At 38.0% G+C, this 22796-nt stretch overlaps 1 protein-coding gene across 6 annotated transcripts in view; it reads left to right on the forward strand.

Annotated features, from left to right (window-relative positions):
• Positions 1-22796, forward strand: part of EPHA5 (EPH receptor A5) — a 356087-nt gene that overhangs the window by 311337 nt on the left and 21954 nt on the right. For all 6 annotated transcript variants that reach the window (XM_059670011.1, XM_059669975.1, XM_059670021.1 and 3 more), the window contains 3 exons: positions 8759-8820; positions 10337-10546; positions 13377-13526. In XM_059670011.1, coding sequence (XP_059525994.1) covers positions 8759-8820; positions 10337-10546; positions 13377-13526 — 422 coding nt within the window. The remainder of the gene's footprint in view (positions 1-8758; positions 8821-10336; positions 10547-13376; positions 13527-22796) is intronic.

Raw genomic sequence — 22796 nt, forward strand, 5'->3', positions numbered from 1 at the left:
TTGTGGGTGGGGGAGACATAAACTGAACGAACATATGCACTTACATTATATGAAATGGAGAAACTAAAGCTAAGCTAGGATATTAGGGATTGGTTCTATCGAGGGTTGTTGGTTTCTATTTTCCTTAGAAAAAGACCTCTCTGAAAAGGCTTGAATAAATAAAGTGAAAGTGCAGACCTGTGAGAACCACGCCAGGGTTCCCCGGATAGTCAAGGCCCATAGGAGCACAGAGGCCTTGTTGTCAATACACCAGAATGGCCAAGGTCACTCTGAGCATGAGCCTAATTGGGGTGCCCAAGGCCAAGATACCATGAACAGGTGCAAGTACACACTGTGCCCTTCAGTAACCCAAATGATTGATGTCACTGTTAGCAACTGGCCTTCTTTATCTCTGGGGTAATATAGAGATTACTGACCAGAAAGAGTGTGTGTGTGAAGAAGTGTGCTAGAGAGAGCAGCTGGGCAGAGCAGAGAGAGAGCTCAGGAGAAGCAGAGGCAGCAGACACAGAGAGTGTAGCTCCTATGTGTGCAGGAGAAAGGAGAGCTCAGCCAGAGCTAAGAGCTGGTATTGTTACTATGTAAGGCTAAGAGCTCATAGAGAGCTCAGATATAGCTGCCATGTTAACCAGGCAGCGTGCTGAGCCAGAGGCTGGAGAAGCTGCTGAGTCAGAGAGCTCAGGCACCGCTATGATGTGAGGTGGTGAGTCTAGGGGGCAGCCTGGGACTGTCAGATAATAGCTGTGGGTACAAAGACTGATGCTGCTTTGTAGGAAAGATGTACATGTTAACCAGCTGGTGTCCAGCTGCCTGACTGGATGGACTTTGCTGTGGAGAATTGTCTTGTCTGGTAGCTACATGGCCACTGACTTCTGCAATAAAGACTCATTCTTATACACCCACAACTTCTTATGGCTTTGCCATCTAAGACCCGGCGTCCTAGGAGGTCCAGCCCTAGGCAGAGGTGCTTGGCTCAACACCTGTTACTAGTGAGCAGAGGATAAAGGAGGAACTTGGACTAAGTTCCCAACAGTGAGTACAGTGGGCAGAGTTCAAGAAGGGACCTGCCCTGTGCTTGGCATAGTCAAATGGGAAGAATTTAGAAGAATATATGGACTCAGAACAACTCAGAGCAGCATGCTGAGCAGTGCTCTGGCTCTGCTGTGACAAGACCTTACAAATACCAGGGGTCAGAGTGTTATAGGAAGAAGGACCAGCAAGGCTGAAATACAACCTGCATGGAATGTTCAAGAAACAGCATGATGGCCATTGTTGCTTCAGTAGAATGGATGAGAGCAGTCTGGGAAGAACTTAAAAGAGGTAATAGGAGGATAGAAATGTAAGAAGACTTTGGTCCCTATGAAAATAATTTCTTAAAATGAGCTTTAGAGCCTATAGAGCCAAGATGTAATGGACTCTGATGTCTACATTAAATGGATCAGTCAGGCCAGGCTGCTATGTTGAGTATAGATGGTAGGAGCCAGTGTTTAAGCATGGAGCAGTGAGGAGGACCCTAACATTATTCACAGCTCATCATTGATTAGATCAGGACAGAGGTTGAATTCTGTAGATTTTTTAAAAAATATATTTTAATTGAATTCTAGTGGGAGAGGAGGAGAGAGAGAAAAATATCCATGAAAGATCAAAAAACATCAGTTGGCTGCCTCCTGCATTCCCCCACCAGGGATCCAGCCCAAAACCAGGGAATGCACCCTTGAATCGAACCTGCATGGGCAGTGCCCAACCAACCGAGCCACACCAGCCAGGGCCAATTCGGTAGATATTTTAAAGGCAATCAAAATATGGCTTCTTATGGTTTGGAAATAGAGTGTGAGGAAAAGAGAGGGAGTCAATGATAACTATACATTATTTGTCCAGGTACCTTGAAGAAAGGAATTGCCGTTTATAGGGAACAATCTAGAAGGAATAAGACTTTGGTTGGTCATCAGTAGTTCAGTTGTGGATAAGTTAAAGTTGAGATGCTTATAAGCACCCAGTTGCACATGTTGTGTATAAAGTGTAATTTACCTTTAGCCCTGAAAAGTATAAATTGAAATATTTAAAGACTGAGTATGCTATGAACCAGTGATAAACCATGATGCAAATAAACAAATTTAAAACAGACATAAAAACAGAAGTCAGCTCATTAATGTGGTACTTTGTGTTCTTTGTTATGGTATATACAGAGCTTTAATAAATACAAATGAAATAATTATTAAGGCTCTAACCGGTTTGGCCCAGTGGATAGAACGTCGGCCTGCAGACTGAAAGGTCCCAGGCTCGATTCCGGTCAAGGGCATGTACCTTGGTTGCAGGCACATCCCCAGTAGGGGGTGTGCAGGAGGCAGCTGATCAATGTTTCTCTCTCATTGATGTTTCTAACTCTCTATCCCTCTCCCTTCCTCTCTGTAAAAAATCAATAAAATATATTTTTTAAAAAATAATAAAAAAATAATTATTAGGGATTTATAAGTGCTCTTCCTGATAAAATCTAAATCCTAATCATCTGAAAGAATATAAATCTATGGAAACAGATTTACTGTCTCATAGATTGACTGTTAGTAAATTAAAATATGTGTTTTAAAGTTATTTCATTATTAATAAAACAAAACTGTCAGATTTGATAATTCTTAGAGTCCCCACCTCCTCTGAAAAGTCTATAATTTCTGACTTCATAACTAATTATTATCCATTTACAATGTCAGAATACTTCGAATCCATTTTTACTATGAGAAATGAATATCTAATGGAAAAGTTTATATCAATGTAAACAATATGAAATAAAAGAAAAAAATATGTAAAGTTTGGAATTTCTACCTATAGAGACATTGGTGTTTTTATTCTACTTTTTTAGTATAGGCTTTAGATTGTATCATATTTCCCAAATTTTAAAATTATATAAATATATATACACATATAGCTGAATATATATGTATATATATGTGAGTATATACATTTATACATATATGTGTGTGTGTGTATATATATATATATATATATATATATATATATATATATTACCTTCCTAAATGTTAACCGATAAAAATGGTCCATAATTGAATGAAAATATCTGAGTTTCATTATAACTGTTGCATACTTTGCCTCCCTCCACCTTATAAACATTACCTGTTCCTATTATAAGCATAAGATCCCATTTTGTGGTTGGCTATTAACCATGAATAATTGAATCGTGATATTTGCATTATCCCATGTTTCCTTTGGGAGAAAAATAAAAGTAATTTTAAACAGCTACAAGTGTTAGTATACTATATAGTCTACAACCCAAATAGAATGTCATAGTGAAATAAGACTATAGATACACTAGTATAAGCACAGAATTATTTTTAATTATTTATAAATCTTATAAAATGTTTTGTAGCAAACCCCAGTGACAATTATTTTCCAGTGATTCATGACGCTTCTAAATCAAATGCTCCCTTATGTCCCTAAGTGGTGTCATGTGTTTGTTGGTGAGTTAATAGTTTCAGAAAAGGGAGTGATATCAATGCAAATAAAATAATAAGCCAAGATTTAGCTGCAACTCTTGTGATATGGTCTAGTTCAGTGTTTCTCAAAGCGTAATGTGCCTCATAGGGTATTGTTAACATGCATAATCTGTTTCAGTAGACAGGAACCGGCACTGAAATTTGGCTTTTCTAACAAGCTCCCAGATGATAACTGTGCTGCTCGTCAGGGACCATAGTCTGATAATCAAAGGTAGATCTACATCAACATTCCCCAAAGTTTGTTTCACGTAACTCTGAGATCTTACGGAAAAGGATTAAATTACCAAAAGTGGCTCCCTCTCTCCTCTCTTGGATTTGTGATGGACATTGGCACCAAAAATCATGTACTGGCGAAACAAACTCAAGTTTTAAATTGTGGTAGAAAAAAATACACACATATGAAATCTACCCTCTTAAATTTTTAAGTGTTCAGTACAGTATTCTTTATAAGCACAATGATATATATTTATTTTTATAAGTTTCCATACTGAATAACTGAATGTCTTTTGTGATATCACTTTTATAGAATTTTGATAACTATTGAAACTCTGTATGCATTGATCAGCAACTCCTCCTTTCTTCCTCGCCCAGCCTCTGGCAACCACCTTTCTTATTTCCGCTTCTATGGCTTTGATTACTATGGATATCTCATATAAGTAGAATCTGAAGCCATCTCACTATAGAACACGTTGGAACACTCACAGCATATATATGTAATGGTCATATATGTAAGAACATATTATTTATTGAAAGAAGCTGAATTCCCACCAGATCTGCCATCAGTGGTTGAATAGTTTGGTATGACATAGTTATGATTACCAAGCTTGTATTAATACAAAAGAGTAAATATTTATGAGATGTAAAGGTAAAATTTCAAATTAAAATAAATATTTTGAAATTACAGGCAGAGTATGGAGGAAAAGAAAACAGCTTTTATAGTCAGATGGACATAAATTTGATTCCCAATTTTTTTTCTTAGACAAGTTGCTCTAATCAGCCAAAGTAATATATTGAATCTTTCTAAATTTTACTTTTCTTTCTTTGAAAAATGTCTTTTGTGATATCATTTTATAGAATTTTGATAATTGAAATTATTATCATGTATTGCAAAGAGTAGCCAATAAGTCAATAAATTGTAGCTCTTTTATAATTATCAATAATGAATGTGAATTCCACAGATAATGTGTTTTATTACTGCTTAGACTCTGCCTGGGCTGGGTCTCCAGTAAATGATATACAGTAATATAAAAGCTCTGGCCCGTGATTAAAATCATGTTTTGACATGCTTTATGAGCTCTCTTTATATGAATTTTTGATAATATGCTTTCAAAATTATTGGCAGATCTACTCTTTGTCTGTACTTCAAGCTGGGTAATGGAAAATGATTTATACAGTTTTATTGAATTTACAAGGACTAGAGTAAGCCATGCTAATTATTGCTATGTCATTCTTGCAGGCTAGCAGGAACTGAGACAAAACATAAGCCAAACTAAACATAATTAGCATTAAAATGACTCAAGCATGAAATATAATCAAATGGGTCCTGAAGTGTCTTATTTTTTGTCCACAAAAAAGTTTCATGCTTGTTTGCAAGCATTCACTTTAATTGCTTTCCCCCTATTTTTCTGAAATACGGGAGGTGTTTTAGGTCCCTATCATATTTCTCAAATAACAATTTGTTATTGACATTACAACCTACAGTTTCATAAATAATTAATCTGACTTTTAAAACTAGGTGATGCTATCTATAAAATCTTACAGGATGAATACCAGGTGCCCATCTCCCTAAAAGTAATCATTTTTTCTTTCCGAATGTATATTATTAAATGTCCCTGAGTTTTCTGATAAGTTCATTCTCTTTAGAGTATAAAGTCTTTCTTCTAAGCTCAGTAAATTTGGATTGAATTTAAAGAACAAATTTACCCCCAAAAAAGATATTTTTACATGGGAATCCTATCCAATCCCTGTTCATTAGACCTTGGATGAGCAGTGCCATTACTGTAAGAAGAGAGTCTACAAAATTAGAGGGTAGGTAGAAAAAAATATATAGGCAAAGAGAGAAGGAACAAAGTTTTATAAGTAGAACTATAGGGAACATGGCAGAGACATAAAGAACTTGTGGTAGAGTAAATAATAATAGACATAAATTAAGATTTTGCTTTTATGGATAAGGCATCTGCTCTTGTGGTAGGAGCTGAGAGGTGCCAGTGAAGCAAAACTAGTCCTGGATATCTGCTGGAGTTCAGTTCTTCCCATTCTTTACAGTAAGATAACTCCCTCAGTGAATTTCTGTAAGTGAAAGAAGAAATCAGGCAGAGTCAGAGGGACTCCTGGAATCACAGGCTGACTCCAGAAAGCATAGGCCTCCTTCTGATTTGACCAGGGCTACTGTTTGCAGCAAGTGCAATGCCCTTTGGCTCTATTAGCTGTACATTTTTTTAAAAATGTGGTTAATCCTCACTTGAGGATATTTTTCCATTGATTTTTAGAGAGAGTGGAAAGGAGGGAGGTGGGGGAGAGAGAGAGAGAGAGAGAGAGAGAGAGAGAGAGAGAGAGAGAGAGAGAGAACTTTGATGTGAAAGAGAGATTGGATGCCTCCCACACCTTGACCAGGGCGGGGAATGAACCTGCAACCCAGGTGAATCCCCTTGACAGGGAATGGAATCCTCCATCCTCAGTTCCCTGGCTAATACTCTAACCACAGAGAAACACCATCCAGGGATATTAACTAAATTTATTGAAATACTCCTATTGTGCTTGATTAAAAGCTGGTGACTGGATCCCCAGGTGTCCCTACTATCTGCCTGCTCAGCTCCATCCCTGGGTACTTCTGACTTCCTGAAATGGGGCAAATGAAAGGGTGATGTCTGGTACAACAGGACATTCCAGGACATTCTAGCATATGGCATGTGTAAATTCTGTCACATAGGTAACTGTGCCAAAGCAGTTATCAAATATGTTGGCTATTCCCCTTGGGGAATATATGTTAATTCTGGACTTTTGAAAGAAAAGGGACTTCAACATTGAAAAAAGACTGAAATGGGCTCTGATAAGTAAGAATGAGACTTAAAGGGACCCAAAGCAGAATTTTTTTCTATCTTAGAGTTTGTGTGAAGTCCATTAAGACGGGTATGACAATATCATTAAAATAAAGTTAAATTGGAAGCATTTCTCTAGTCCTGAACTTAGATTACATATATACTAAGAAAAAAAAAAAACATTTATAATTTTTTCTACTCTTGTGCTGTCAAAGCCAGTTACAAATGCAATATGAATCTTTTCTTTAAAAAAAAAACAAAACACAAAGGTATTATATTTCCAGTCAGTTTTAAAATCAGTTTTCCCCAACTCATTCCCTGTCACTTCCTGATTTACAAAGAAAAAATCCAGAGCTCTTCAAAAAAATCAAATATATGGCTCTATTTGAACTTGATGGGTTCTTTCATAACAAGATCCCTTGGCACATGCTGCCTCTTCTTCCTGGAATATCCATCACCTTTTATTACACCAGTGACCCTTTTAGTCTTCAAAGTTCATATAGAATGACATCTTCAATGCACATTCTCTGCATATATGATGTTTCACCTAATGTAGGCATCTACAATTTTATGCCAAATGACTTATTTTAGATGAACTTATTTTTATAACTTTTCTAAACCTTAAAAAGAGAGGAGATAAATGTGTCTGCCATTGTAATATACTTGTCACACTCCATGAAAAGAATATTGCTCCTAAAATATTTTAAAAGAAGATAATTACCTGAATGAGGAACAAGACTGATCTACCGCAGTGTTCTAAACAGTGAGTTTTAAGTGACTTTGGAGTGAAAAATCCTTTTACTTCCTAGTCATACCTTATTTATAGGTAATTGTGTTGCTGTCTACATTTCCTTACACTTCTGGATGACAGTGAATGAAAAAGCATGCGATTTCTAATTCTGTAACTTGAATTAATCACTTCTCAAGTAAAGTACAGATGTCCTTCTGGAGAATGCCATTAAGTTAATTATAATGCACTTCATGATTGCATAGGCCTTGTTTTCCCTTCGTAATGCATAAAACTTAATAGATGTATATGATAGTAATTTTCCTGTCATAAAGTCTCCTTTTACTAATCTCAAAATAGTTTAAATTAACACTTAAAATTTATGTAGTATACTTTTATTGAAGAGTAAAGGGGCCTGTTCTAAAATAGAATGAGGTTAATGAGAAGTGATAAAACTAACAACCGTATTTTAAGTATTTGCTCCTTTAACAAGGATTTTTTATCTTGTATTTTTCTCTTGTATCACAGAGATATTATAAGCAAAATACCATCATTTTATGGGGGATAAAATATGATTTATTCTCCTAGCCAATGAACATATAACAAGGAAGTTAACCCACAGATTTAAGTTTATAAAATAATAATACACAGCAAATTCTAAGTTGTAGGTGCTATTTTAAGTTCCTTGGAAAATTATTTGACTTGCATACTAACAAAAACCCTATGAGTAGGTGCCATTAATATACTAATTTTACTGATGAGAAAGCTGAAACACAGAGATAGTAATTGATATGCCCAAGATCACATAATAGTGATTGATATGGGTTTAGAGCCCAGCAGTGTCTGCCCAGCGTCTGCCCAGTTAATCTCAAGGCTGTGCTTCTATATCAGATATAAAAGGACCCCTACCATCAGAAATGATGACTGCAAGAAAAGTTTCTGGCTAGCAAGAGGAATTAGAACAGCATTTTGAAGAATAAAAATCTTTGGATTGATAGAGATTATAAGTGTGTGACAGAGAGGGAAAAGAGAGGCAGCCATAAGGTAACGAGTTACAAGAACATCGAAATAAAAATATAACATATATTCAAAGGATCATAAAGCAGCAGCTAAACTGGATCAGAGATTTTATTGAGAATTTGAAAAAGATGAATATGTTCACAATGCTTTGCTGGATATTAATTTTTGGTACATTATATAATTACATATATTAAAATTATATTTATTAATCAACTCATTGTCTACATAAATTGATTTTTATATTGACAGTTAACTATATCAATCTGTTATTATTCTTGTGATACTTTCTTCTCACTGACCCCACCATTTTACTAAGATATCACAGTGTCAGAAATTTACTTGCTACACAGCGGACTTTAACAAAAATAACTGTATGTACTTTGGACACTAATAAAAAGTTCCAGGTAAGCTTTTCTTAGATAAGAATACTAAATAGAAAAACAGCAGCTCATCCATTGCTTCCTTTTCAGGTAAACCAGTGATGATAGTAACAGAGTATATGGAAAATGGCTCTTTAGATACATTTTTAAAGGTAAGATTTGAGGCATATTTAATTATTCAGTGTTATTTATATATTGATAATGGCATTGAAGTTAAAATTGAGCTACTTTAAAGCTGAACTTTAAAATAGATGGAAATACCTGGAGTCAGAATAATTACACTCCAAAAAATTAACTTTAGTTTGAATTTTTTTTTTCTTTTCAGAAAACTTATACAAATTCAAATTATGTGTGTCTACAGTTTTATATAGTTATATTTACTTTTCCTGAAAAAGAAATGAAAGAAAGGGGAAAGGAAAGAAGGAAAGAAGAAAAGAGATGAAAGGAAGGAAGGAAGGAAGGAAGGAAGGAAGGAAGGAAGGAAGGAAGGAAGGAAGGAAGGAAGGAAGGAAGGAAGGAAGAAGGGAGGGAGGGAGGGAGGGAGGGAGGAAGGGAGGAAGGAAAGGAAAAAACAGAAAGTAGACAAAGAAGCTCGTACAAATATCTAACTTTCTCAGAGTACATATTATCAGGCAGAGCTAGGAAAAACTGTCTCAAAGCTCCATGCTCATTATCTACAGTAAGGGTTCAATAGACTTACAACCCATCTGGGGCCAGTCTTGGCTTGTGCCCTTGGAGTCCTCATGTGGTAATAGATGATACTGATCCTATACTGTTCAGTCTGTGAGTCTCAGAAAAAAAAATATGTTTTTAATGTGTAAGTTCTTCAAATTTTAAATGATGTAACACATCTGCAGGCCTGCTTAAATCTGTGGGCTGGCAGTTTTTCATCTTCCTTAACGATTATTGCTATGGATTAGGAAAGGTGATGGGAAATGGCATTAATGACAATTATAAGAGGGGTCCAAGCATTGAATATGACATCAGCCCACTGACAAGGCGGCTGCTGTCATATTCCCTTCCGTTCTCCAGATTCTGTTGCCAAATTTCTTATACATGTCTTCTAGTTCTCTAGTCTAGTAAAGTCACATCATCTTCTTCCTTTTTTAAAATAATCGTTAGGTGAGCCTTTTTCTGTGTGTGTGTGCAGTAAATTGAGTGCCCCTAAAAAAGACTGCAAGCTTCCAAGAAATGCGAATATCTTTTGGGTCATTCCTCAGCCATTCCCCTCCCATCTGCTGCTGAAGACTCTCCCTCCATCTCCTCTGGCCATTTCTTCTTTACAACAATATGCCTATCAAGCTAGCTTCCTCGAAAGCACCTCGAAAATGTGCAGTGTTAACCCTAGACAAGCACCAAGCTGCAGTTATGAATACACTCCTCTGATGACTCAGAGTAAAAGAATTGCAATGCAGAGAAGGGCAATTAAATGGGATTTTCCATAAGGGCTTTCAAAACCCTGATCTGCTTTGATCAAGGAAAGAAGTGATAAATATTACCAACTTAACTATATATTTCCCAACTTTTGTTGTTCTTCTTCAAGTAGAATATGCATATGAATTTGGGGGTAGTATTAATTTGGTATTGAATGAAAACCCTTTCATATCCCCCCCACACACACACAGTGACTGGTGTTGCAGGACTAATATTGCTACATCATCTTTACAGAAAAATGATGGGCAATTCACTGTGATTCAGCTGGTTGGCATGCTGAGAGGCATCGCTGCTGGAATGAAGTACCTTTCCGACATGGGCTACGTGCATAGAGACCTCGCTGCTAGAAACATCTTAATCAACAGTAACCTTGTGTGCAAAGTGTCTGACTTTGGACTTTCCAGGGTACTGGAAGATGATCCTGAGGCAGCCTACACCACAAGGGTAAGTTCTAACAGAATGCATTTCTTACTCCCTAGACTAGAGGCATTTAATATTTAAAGATTTTAAAGGAAATAGCAAAAAGGGCATTTCTCCAACATAGGAAGAGAAAGAAAAGGAGGGGGTGCGGGAATAAAGAAATCCAGATGATGCTCCTTGTTAGAGATCAGAAAATTCATATATTAAACTCAGATAAAAAAGTATTTACCTAATAAGCTCACTAATTTATTTTTTTCCTACCAATACTGAAAATAAAAAAGTTCAAATTGAGATCGTATACAACAATGTAAAAATCATATAATGTTTTAAATATAAAAAATAAAGAATATCCTATATTAAAAACAATAAATATGTTATCTATACATGTACAATAAATATGAATATATACATCTATAGCATTATGGGGTAGCTTAAACTCTGCACTATCTTCTTTTGTAAAACAAATGCAGAAATATCTAAACCTATGTTTTAAGGATTCACATCGTATAGAATAAAAGAGCTATTCCTTCAAAAACTTTTGATTTACTAAAATTATGTCTGATTTCTTTTTTACATATGATAGAAACTATTAAGCCGTGTCTTTGGAAAATTGGTCACTAAATTATTCTAATTAGCATAAATCAACACCCTTTTCTAGAAATGTAATTGGTTCCTGAATTGATACGTTATATGATTAATAAGCCTTTCTGTGTAATACTGTGAGTACAATGAAATTTTGGGGGTAATCTATGTATTGCACTTCTTTAGTTACATCCTTTATGATAAACTACATTTGTTTAATTCTAAATCTTTACAATGTCATCAAGTTCAAGATTTAAACTTCTTGTGAAGACAGGAATTTGTCAGTGCATCTTTTTCACACTACAATTTGGTTAACTTTGGTTTCCATACAAAGGAACACTTTAGTCATCTCTTATTTTTGTGATAGATGTGCTACACATTTTCTTATTTAAGTCACCTTTTTAAAAATCCCTCTACTCATAGCCTAACAATAAATCTAGTTATATATTATAAGGCTTTCTTTTTCAATGTTGTTTTATGTATCGGATCCTTAGAGACTGTATTATGCTGAAGATCACATGCAAATTATATAAGTAAATGGAGTCCTTTAATATGGTCAGCTTGACAAATCAATAAATTAATTGCTGGGATATCACTTCCTCTTTTTCTAGACTTAATTATCTTTGTCATTATTTGCATTAAATGAAACCTCATTCAAGAATCCTCTTGGAATTAGTGTTACACTTAATAAACTTGCCCTAAACAAGATTGAGGTTATAGGAAAATCCATTCCCACTATGACTGCTTGATGACTTAGTTAAATGCATAGAGTAGATTGTCAACGTGTGTCAATGTGTCATGCTGGGGGAAAGGGAGGGCTAGGGAGAGCAGAGATCCTGAGACCTCAAGAATTATTCCTACAAAATGGGTCATATAGGTTGCTTGTGTAAAACGCATATACTGAGAGATACAGAGATAAAGGAACACCAGATAATATTGGTGACAAATGTGATGGTCAGAGGATCAAGAGAAAAATTCTAGGCTGAAGTTTGAAGAAATCCACAAACTGTAATTTTAAGAGGTATAATAATAATATGTTATGGAATGTCACAAAACAAATTGCCAGAACTAATTGTGTGACCACAACTATGGATATTTAACTCACAAAAGTATGTTTTGGGAAAGTCTTCTTAAAGTGGTGTTACCATATTTCCAAGGAGAAAATAATTCAAACTTATTTTGAATAATTCAAATTAACTGCAACTCAGCAGTTTCAAGCATTACATAACATTATTATTTTCTCATGTCTTGAAACTTTGGTTCATAAAGAGTAGTTTAAGTTCCATTTTTCTGGTATTTGAAATACATTATTCCCTTCTTGCAAAATGGGAAGGCATATGCTAGTCATTTTATGAGAAAATATCCAAAACCTATCTCTCTTTCTCTTTCTCTCTCTCTCTCTCTCTCTCTCTCTCTCTCTCTCTTTCAATCCACCATATTGGTTGATTAATTGATTTTTGCTTATAAATATAATGTTTGGTTGCTTGGGGTTGCCTGCTTTTAAAAACTATGAGGAAAAATATTCACCCTTAAAGGGGAGGGTTAAATGTTTATTTTGTGAACTAAGAGAAAACCTACCAAAGCATTTTTTGCCATGTTAAAAGAATCCCATACATAATAATGCTGTAAGTTTTCCCCATCATCTAATTTTAATAATTTTTAAAATGGTTGAATTAAATAAAAAACCTACTTCTTAGGTTAAAACAAATAAAACCTATCCAGACAAATAAAAATATGCCAACAGAAAATGAAAGAAATCAAATCTAAAAGAAATTGCATAATATTATGAAAAAGTATAACTAAGCTTTTAATATATCTTATTTTCATGCTTGTCTTATTAGCTGTTAAACTTCTCTGTCTTGCATTCAGCAACTGAGACGTTCCACTTAAAATTCTCATATTAAAGTAGATAAAAAGCACCCGGGAATCTGAGTCTTTTTTTACTCAGGTTGAAAATCATGAAAGTCACCTTATTGATTTGCTTGACTGCTTGCTTTCCCCACTGAGAGCTGCCATTCTGGTACTTTAATTGAGATGTGGGTCCTGTGTGCTCCAGTGGTCAAACAGAATTTAAACCAGAACCTTCCAGACAGCCAATTAGCAGTCAGTCTACAAGCGCTTATGGACCGATATGTGAAAAGAGACTGCATGATCTCAATCAGATTCACTTAAAAATGCTACATCTCTTTCTAGATCTTTTCAGTGAAGCAGCAATATCCCTAGGTACATTTGAAGTGTGTGAGAATTTTTTAAAATTCTTTTTTAATTGCAGGGAGGCAAAATTCCAATAAGATGGACTGCCCCAGAAGCTATAGCTTTCAGAAAGTTTACCTCTGCTAGTGATGTCTGGAGCTATGGAATCGTGATGTGGGAGGTTGTGTCTTATGGAGAGAGACCCTACTGGGAGATGACCAATCAAGATGTAAGTATGCAGCTATCCTCACTCAAGTTTGAGATGAAATGCTTAGCTCTCTGTGTGAGGAGACTTATAATAGTTTTCATTTCTGAACATGACAGTTGCTTTTAAAAAAAGAAATACTTTGCTTACCCTCTGATCTACTTTATTGCTAAAATACCCTTTACGCAGAAGCTCAAAATGAGTTAGCACAAAGAAAAGTAAGTCACTATTACATAAAAGCTCAGTCCCTTGCCAGTTTTAGCTGTATTGTGGTGCTATTCCTCTCACTTAATGTCAGTATCATTTTCAAAGATAAAGAAAGAGCCATCAAAGAATGAGCACTGACAGGCAAGGTTTTATGATTTGCATTTGATGGAGGAAGCCAGTACTCTAGTGCAAAAGGATGAATGATACTGACTTCATTCTGGATGCTCTTAGAGGATAAAAAAGGAGCAATCTATGTTTTTTTAAATTAAAACATGTAGGAAGAGTTGTATTGTCTATTTAATTTAGGGGGAAAATAGGCTTTCCCCACATGGAAAAAAAATAATTCATGCTTAGAATTATAGAATCCTAGAATTAAAGGAACCATGAAAAAATCTTCTATTCAAGTTCAGAATGCTTATTACATGATACCTCACACATGACTTTTTTAGTCTTTGCTTTTATAATTTTTCGTTGTTACTATTCCATACAGCCCTTTCCATTTTGGATCACCGTTACATTTTATGTATTTCCTGTCTAATAACAATAACAATTATAAAAGCAACTAACATTTTTGAGGCCTTACTATGTGCCATATACTGCCTTAAGTGCTTACCAACTAATATCGTATTACTTGTTTATAAAACCACTGTATTGAAGTCTTACCTCAATAGCATGCTTTAAAACATTCTTCTGTAATTACTTCTTTCATCCGTACTCTATAAACTCTCTCTCTCTTATGCCTTCTGGGTTATTAGTCGGGTACTATCTTTCAAGCCTAATTTTGTTGAAGCAACAGTCTTATGCCAGTGATTAAGACCCACTTTCAGATATAAAAGTTCAAGTCCAGTCTAAATGAAAGTCAATACCATATCCATTTCGAAGTGTTTTCCAGTGTGACCCTCGGTATCTAGATTGTAAAGGAAGAATGGTCAGATTTTTGCTCTTCCTCCTCCTCTGCCAAAGGCTGTGTCTGGACTTTTCAGGATCTTCCTAGGTAGAGAGGTAGACGGGAAGGGGTGATGATGTTTCTCCAATGTTGGGCTGTTGATGCCTCCTGCTCGGCAGTTACCCAGACATTGTTTTTTGTTGAGATTCATGTCTGAGCTCTTCCAGAGGCCCTTGATGAGTACCTCCTCTCTGCAAGGTGTTAGAGAGGATGTACTGAGCTCCTAGAACCTCTCACTTGCACCAGCTCCACACTCCACAGTCTTTCACTGCACCATACACATGTCTACTAAGCCTGATGAATGTTGGATTCTCGACCAGTGCTTCCTGTTTTGGATACTACTGCAGGCTTTCTCAGCCAGCCTGCCTTCTTCCAATTTCTTCAGGTGAGAAGCTAGGGTCACACTTCAGCTTTCCCAAGGATTACAGTTGACCTTTTAACAATGCAGGCCTAAGGGGCCAAACCCCACAGAGTTAAAAATCTGCATAGAACTTTTGACTGCTCTAAAACAACTCACAGCCTACCAGTTGACTGGAATTCAATAACATAATAGTCAATTAACACCTATTTTGCATGTTATAGGTATTATGTGCTGTAGACTTATAAAAAATAAGCTACAATAAAGAAAATGTTAGTAAGAAAGTCATAAGGAAGAGAGTATACAATAACAGTACTTATTGAGGAAAATTTGCATGTAAGTGGACTCATGCAATTCAAGCCCTTGTCATTCAAGGATCAACTGTATTTCATAGCATTCTTCTCTGATAGCAATAGTAAACTGGGCTGATGGATTCCTGTCTCTTGATAAGTATACAACAAGACATCTAAAATTGCTTTTGCAGTCATCAAAAATTGCTACAATTGTTTTGTTATTTGTTTTTTCCTTGCTACACTCACTTGATTTAAGGGGAGACTGCTGACATTTATTTCTCTAAGTTTTGGAGAACACAGTACAAGTATCTACTGTGCTCAACTTTCTGATATTAAGGCCAGGACTATGATAAAAGTATCATTGAACTCTCAGTATATATTTAACAAACCAAGAGAGGTATTATTAGTCCTGTTTTGCAGTCAAGGAACTAAGAATTATGGAGATTAAATGACTTTCTTATGGTCAAAAATAATAATAAATGTTATACCATAAACTGAACTTGGTTCTCCAAATTTTGTGTACCTAACCATCACTCTGTCTCCAATTGAATCAATGTCTACTTCCTCCCTTTCATTTCCAACCAGTGATCCTAGATCACCCTTCAATTGAATATGACATATTCAATTCAATATTTAATAATTATTCTGGATCTATCTAGTCTAGACAAAGGTTAGATCTATTTGCTACTTTCTGTTTTCCAGATAAATGCCAAATGCTAACTTGAGCTACAGAGTACTTTGCTGTTTTGCTTCTATCTTCTTTCAAGGCTCATTTCAATGCCATTGTTTTGTTTAAATGCTGTGAAAGTATTTTATTCTGTCTGCCAACAGCTTGGTCCTTTCACTAAAGAAAAACATCTGTCTCTTATTTGTCTATTAGTGATGTCTCATAATTCTGATGTTTTTAATTCCAATTGTGTCACTCAGAATTATTTGTACTTCCCTACGAGTTGCATAATATTTATGTCACCCACATTATTGACAATTATACCTGAGATAGTTGTATCTGTCACAAGTAAAATTATAGGCCAAAGTAAAACAAGATGCTAGGTGAATGCTCATAAGTTTTTGCTGATTTTAACTGGGCTTGTTGAAGTTCCTTGGAGTTGACTGGTATATACTTGCAATTCGCAGGGACTTCATCTTCCGCTGAAGACCAGCAGGCGAGACTAGATGGGAGCTAATTTGTCAAATCACTGAAGGGCAAAAATGAGTCCATTTGCTCCTCAGCCTAAAATATATCTGCTAAAATCCCATTGGCCAATCCCATAATCAAAGTATGGTACATTACACTGTTCAGTGTGAATGGACAATATAAAGTTACATGGAGAAGGACATAAAAACAAGGAGGTGTGAAGGATTTGGGACATATTTTTTTCCAGATTTCAGCCATTTGAGAGTCTTGATACTTTTCCAGATAATCTGATTTCAAATAATTTAAAAAAACAACAAGGAAATGCTGATGTAATAGTTTCAGGAAGTTATAGAAATAAAAACTAATATTTTGACTCTGGCTGGATTTTCTGAGCATCTAAATAAGGTTTACAGAAAAATGATTTTACAGTCACAGATCTTTCTAAAATGCCTGCCTTTGAAAGAGTTCCCAATACATGCTCTGTATTTCCTCAGCAAGTTCACGATCCATAGTGGCATTTAGTTTTTAGATATAGCACTAAGTTTTATATGCCTCAATTTCTATCTAAATGTGTGTCTGGGCAACATGACAGATCTACTCTATTTGAAAATCGTGATTACTTAATATCTCTTTGGGGAAAAAATATCAGAGAACAAAGTAGAAGTACTGATTTGGCAGTTTTGAATGATATATTCCCTAATCTCTACACTCCAGATACTATCTGATTCAGAAAGGGCTTTGCCACCATGAAAATGTTACATTACCCAGACAGGGAGGATCATCTACATCCATCAGAGAAGACCTCTGGCTGTGTCAGAGGGAGAGGGGAATGCTGCAGTGGGTTTCTTTTGATTTAGGATTGCCTCTGTCATCACAGAGAAAAATCATAACTATGCATAATAAAAATAAGCCAGAATGGCTAAGATGATTTAGGCAAATACCAGACCATGAACTCTCATTCAAGCTTGGGAAGTAAGATAATATCCTGTAGTCAGTAGAAGCTTCTTTATTGATCACAAACATTTTAAATGTCAACATTTTTCAGAACTTCAAACAAAAGCCAAAATAAAAAGAGATTGCATTGCATTGCATTTTTATATTCAGTCACAGTTTTGTTCTCTTGTGTATTTATTGTAAAATATATGACTATATAGATTATATTAAGCACATAGATTACAAAAAGTTTTAATAACTCATTAAGTTATATGTTTTTCAATCTCCTAATGTTAGAATTACGTGTGCCTTTTTTGAGGGGAGGGATAGTTTTCTATTACTATTTCTGTTGGCTCCCATCTTACGTATAAGGCAGCAAGAATATTTGCCTCCAAAAGAATATCAACCCACTTTGTATGGGCTATGTCTCTCTTCTTTCTCTTCTTTGTTTATGTTTTCAGTGCTACAAAAGAGGTAGATACAGGTGTATAGATATGCTTATATAAATATATGTGATCCTTCTTTGCCGGGAGCCGGTCCATCCTTGCTGTTTCAAGGGACCTGGCATATATAGCATACGGTTCTTAATATGTTTGCTCACCTTCTTGGCGCTGTGTTTTAAGCAAGGTCACCTCTCCAAGAAAGGTTGAATCCCCAGGTAGGGATTTTCCCCTGAAGTTAGGGAGGGGATGAAACTCCTTAACTAAGTGCCAGGCGGGTAGTTAATCAATTTAACTACAAACAATCATGCTTAAGCTACATAATCTTTTACTCCCTGGAATGGAGATAAGAAACGCCCTAACCTTTGTAATAGAGATTGACAGGATTAGAATCAACTGGTATAAATGCAGATGCAACAAGACAACAACAGACAGAATTCAGAAGACAGCAAGAGACAGAATTCAGAACACAGAACTCAGGAGACAGAATTCAGAAGACAGAACCTACACGGAGCCTGGAGACAGAAGAACTTCGCTGGAGAGAACATGGCAATAGATCCTGGACTGAACCTGACTATAGAACATGGCAAGAGAACCTGACTAGAATCTGGTGACTGAACCTGGCTGGAGATCTGAAGCAGAACCACTCTGGAGATCGAGACCAGAACTTGGCTGGAGATCCTGGCTAGGCTGCTGATCAACTGAACGCTGTCTCCCTCCTTGTCATTCCTTTTTCGCCGACTCCGTCCACACCTTTGGGGACCCCTGGACCTGCTGGGGTTGGACCCCGGCACTTCTTATATTGTTGGAATGGTTTATGGTAAAGCAAATAGAATATTTTATGGTAACACACAGCATGTTACAATTAGCTAAAATATGAGGACTTTAGTTCTCATCCAAATACTGTACATTTCCAAGATTTGACAGTGAGAAAAGTATTACACTTCTTAGCCTCAGTATAATAATGTCTATATAACAATGAGTGTGTTGGACCAACAAAATGTGGTCTTCTAAGATAACATTGGTCATCTAAGGATAATGCTGCCCTTGGATGCAAGCAATTATTTTAGGAACTGGTAACCACATAAAAATTCTGACTCCTTTGGAAAAAGTGATACATATTAGTAAATAACAATCTATAGTCCAAAATTTCTGTACCTTGCTATTTAAAAACAATAACAAAAACAAACAAATATATTGAACTGAAAGTCATTCAGCTTGGATTCTATACTGCTTGGTCAGTTTCTATGACTATAAAGGGAATGGACTTGAATAAAAATATTTCTAAGATCTCTTTAATCTCTGGAACTCTAGTGATCTAAGATTGATGAACTAAGAAAAAAAAGCACACCCAATATATCTTTAATAACTATTGGCAATAGGGAAAGATCATAGAAGAAATTGGTATATCTGAAACTATTTCTGTGGTATCTGAGATTATTTACAGGAATATATTCTTAAACTCTAGTCACTTATGGGGAGTTTCATATCACATAGTAACAAAGGACTCATATGTGAGATGTTAAGAAACTACCTAGCAAGTTAAGTACTCATGACCTAGACAGAACTTACTCACCAAAACACCTAGCTAAAGCTCAAGTTCTCCCTACACATTTCCTAGCACTCAGTTATCCATCCTACATTTTTTACAACTCCTGTGATGAAGAATGCACTGTCTTTCAAAATAACTCCTTTTGATCCTGGATATTATTTTTATCTATGCTGTAAAGAATCTGATTCCATGGAGTGGGAGCCATATCTCACTCAAGATATTTTTGGGGGAAGTAATTATTTCTAATTCTAATAGTGGGACTCAACTCCAAGATAGAAAAATAAATTACAGATTAGATTTGTATCCCAGAGAGACTTAAATGTTAATCTTACTCTGCTATTTCTTAAGTATAGGGAATATTTAACCTCTGGAATCTCAAGTGTTTCATCTATGATGTAATATTTCCTCTCTTCAGTATGTGGTAAGAATGCATGTAGATAATATAAGTACAGTTTTCATCACAGTGCCTAGCCTAGGTCCTCCAAGAAGCCAAGAGGGGATTAGGTATACATTAGTGTAATTAAAGGAAAATGCTTGTAAGGGAAAACATAGGTGGATGAGCGGAAGGTGGGAGAGTTGTCATATTGTGATACAGGTACAGTGGAGATGAAAGGAAATTGATTGTGTGCAAGCATCTGAAACTGAGGTGTGGTCTAAGAGAGGTTGGCAAAGCAGCCAGGGAATCCTTAAGCCAACCTATCTTATTATCACTGCCATGTTCAATAATTGATTGGGAGTAACTTTGTCAAGCATGTCCTTGGTGTAAATGTGATGATGGGGTTTAAGGGTTGTTGGTAACTTACCATCCCTGCAGGTGAAGATGAGAGACAAAGTTTCAGATGCTGCGCTCCACCCTTCTGCAGCATAGACTTATGTTTCCACACAGGTTCGTGGAGCATCTGGCCCAGGACTATGCTGGTTCTTCCTGAAGGGAAACTCAAGAGGCAGGTTATGGACTGCACTGCAGCTCAATAGCTTTAGTTGATCTCAAGACCTCACCTGGTCTTAAGCCTCTACCTCTTCCCACTATCCATTCTGAATTTCCTTCATCTATCAACTTGGCAGATCATTATAGCTTAACTGGTAGTCTGAACCAATCCTTTATTCTCAGGATAAACATTTTCAGGACACATTTGTAATAAAGGAATAGCAAGACGGCCCCAAGTGTATCATCTGGGTTTCACACGTTTCTCCCTGCCCCATCTGTGTGAAAACAGATCAAATGCCTCCTACTGCTCAACATCAATTACCTTTGCCAGCATGAAAACTCCCCTTCTCTTTTGCTTGTGCCTGGACATAAGTAATTCAAGTGCCCTGTTGGCATCCATAACTGCTAGTTCCATGGAACCCTTGCTGTGTTCCCTGGTAAGAGGCACTGGGAACAGTACACAGTATAGAAGTTTCTAATTTAATACACCCACTGCATCTTGAATAATGGCACCAACTCGTTACAGGGTGTTGTCTACAAGTTGGTGCTTCAGCTTTGCCTTTAAAAGGCTTCTAATGCCAGCAGATATAGCTTAGTGGTTGAGCATTGACCTATGAAACAGGAGGTCAAGGTTCGATTCCCATTCAGAACATTTCTACCTGCATGAGATTATATTGGTAGCTTGCAATTCATATGAAGGGAGTATTTATATCACACTAGAGGCCCGGTGCACGGATTCATGCATGGGTGGAGTCCTTTGGCCTGGCTGGCGACTGGGGCCAATTGGGGTGGCGGGAGGTTGCAGTGGGTGGGGGGAGGGGCTGTGGGAGGTTGGCTGGCTTGGGGGAGGGGCCACAGGAGGATGGCCGCACCAATCTGGTCATCCAGTTCAGTAAGCTGGGAAAGGGGCTGTGGGAGGTTGGCTGTGGGAACACACTGACCACCAAGGGGCAGGCAGCTCAAGCTTGAGTGTCTGCCCCTTGGTGGTCAGAGCACGTCATAATGACTGGTCAAACGGTTACTTAGACTTTTATATATATATAGACTAGAGGCCTGGTGCACAAAAATTTGTGCACTCGAGAGGGGGGAGGGGGGGTCCCTCAGCCTGGCCTGTGCCCTCTCTGTGACCCCTTGGGAGATAACAACCTGCTGGCTTAGGCCTGCTCCCCAGTGGCAGAGGGCAGGCCCAATCCCTAGGTGCAACCCCTGGTCTGGCTCAGAGCAGGGCTGATTGGGGAGTTGGGGCGCCGCCCCCTGTCATGCACAAAGCAGGGCAGATTGGGAGGTTGTGATGCCACCCTCAGTCACGCTCAGGGTAGGGCCGATTGGGGGGTTGGGGCGCCACCCCCTGTCACACTCAAGGCAGGGTTGATGGGGAGGTTGCGGCGCCACCCCCTGTCACGCACAGAGCAGGGCAGATCAGGGGGTTGTGGTGCCACCCCTGTCACATACAGAGCCGGCCGATCAGGGGGTTGGGGCGCTGCCCCCTGTCACGCGCAGAGCAGGGCCAATCAGGAGGTTGTGATGCCACACTCAGTCACACACAGGGTAGGGCCAATTGGGGGATTGGGGCACCGCCCCCTGTCACACTCAAGGCATGGTCGATGGGGAGGTTGGGGCGCCGCCCCGTCACCCACAGAGCAGGTCCGATCAGGAGGTTGTGATGCCACCCTCAGTCACACTCAGGGTAGGGCCAATTGGGGGGTTGGGGCACTCCCCCCTGTCATACTCAGGGCAGGGCCGATGGGGAGGTTGAGGCTCCACCCCGTCACATACAGAGCAGGGCTCATGGGGGGGTTGGGGGGCCTCACCCTGTCACACACAGAGCAGAGCCGATCAGGAGGTTGGGGCGCCTTCCCCTGTCATGAACAGAGCAGGGCAGATAGGGAGGTTGTGGCCCCACCCCCTGTCACACACAGAGCCGCAGAGCGATCAGGGGTTTTGGGCGCTGCCCCCTGTCACACTAATCCCGGTGCTGGGAGGCATATTACCCTTTTACTATATAGGATAGAGGCCTGGTGCACGGGTAGGGGCCGGCTGGTTTGCCCTGAAGGGTGTCCTGGATCAGGGTGGGGGTCCCCACTGGGGTGCCTGGCCAGCCTGGATGAGGGGATGATGGCTGTTTGCAGCTGGTCACACACCCTTCAGGGTGGGGGTCCCCACTGGGGTGCCTGGCCAGTCTGGGTGAGGGGCTGAGGGCCGTTTTCAAGCTGGCTGGTGACTGAAGCTCCCAACCGCTCCTTTTTTCCTTTTTTTTTTTTTTTTTTTTATTCTTGGATTTATGGCTGTCACTGGAGCTGAGAGCTGGCTTTAGCTGTGAGACCTCGCTGCTGAAAGCAGGTTTCTGGATTTGTTTACATTCTGTATTTGAAACTTTGTTGCGACTCCAGCTCTGAGATTGCGGCTGACTGAAAACAGGTTTCTGGGGTTTTGTTTAGCTTCTATATTTGTAACAATGTTTCTTAGCAGCTGAGAGCCCAGCAGCAGCAGGCGGGGAACATT

The sequence above is a fragment of the Myotis daubentonii genome, chromosome 1, assembly GCF_963259705.1.
Source record: "Myotis daubentonii chromosome 1, mMyoDau2.1, whole genome shotgun sequence".
Taxonomy (NCBI): Eukaryota; Metazoa; Chordata; class Mammalia; order Chiroptera; family Vespertilionidae; genus Myotis; species Myotis daubentonii.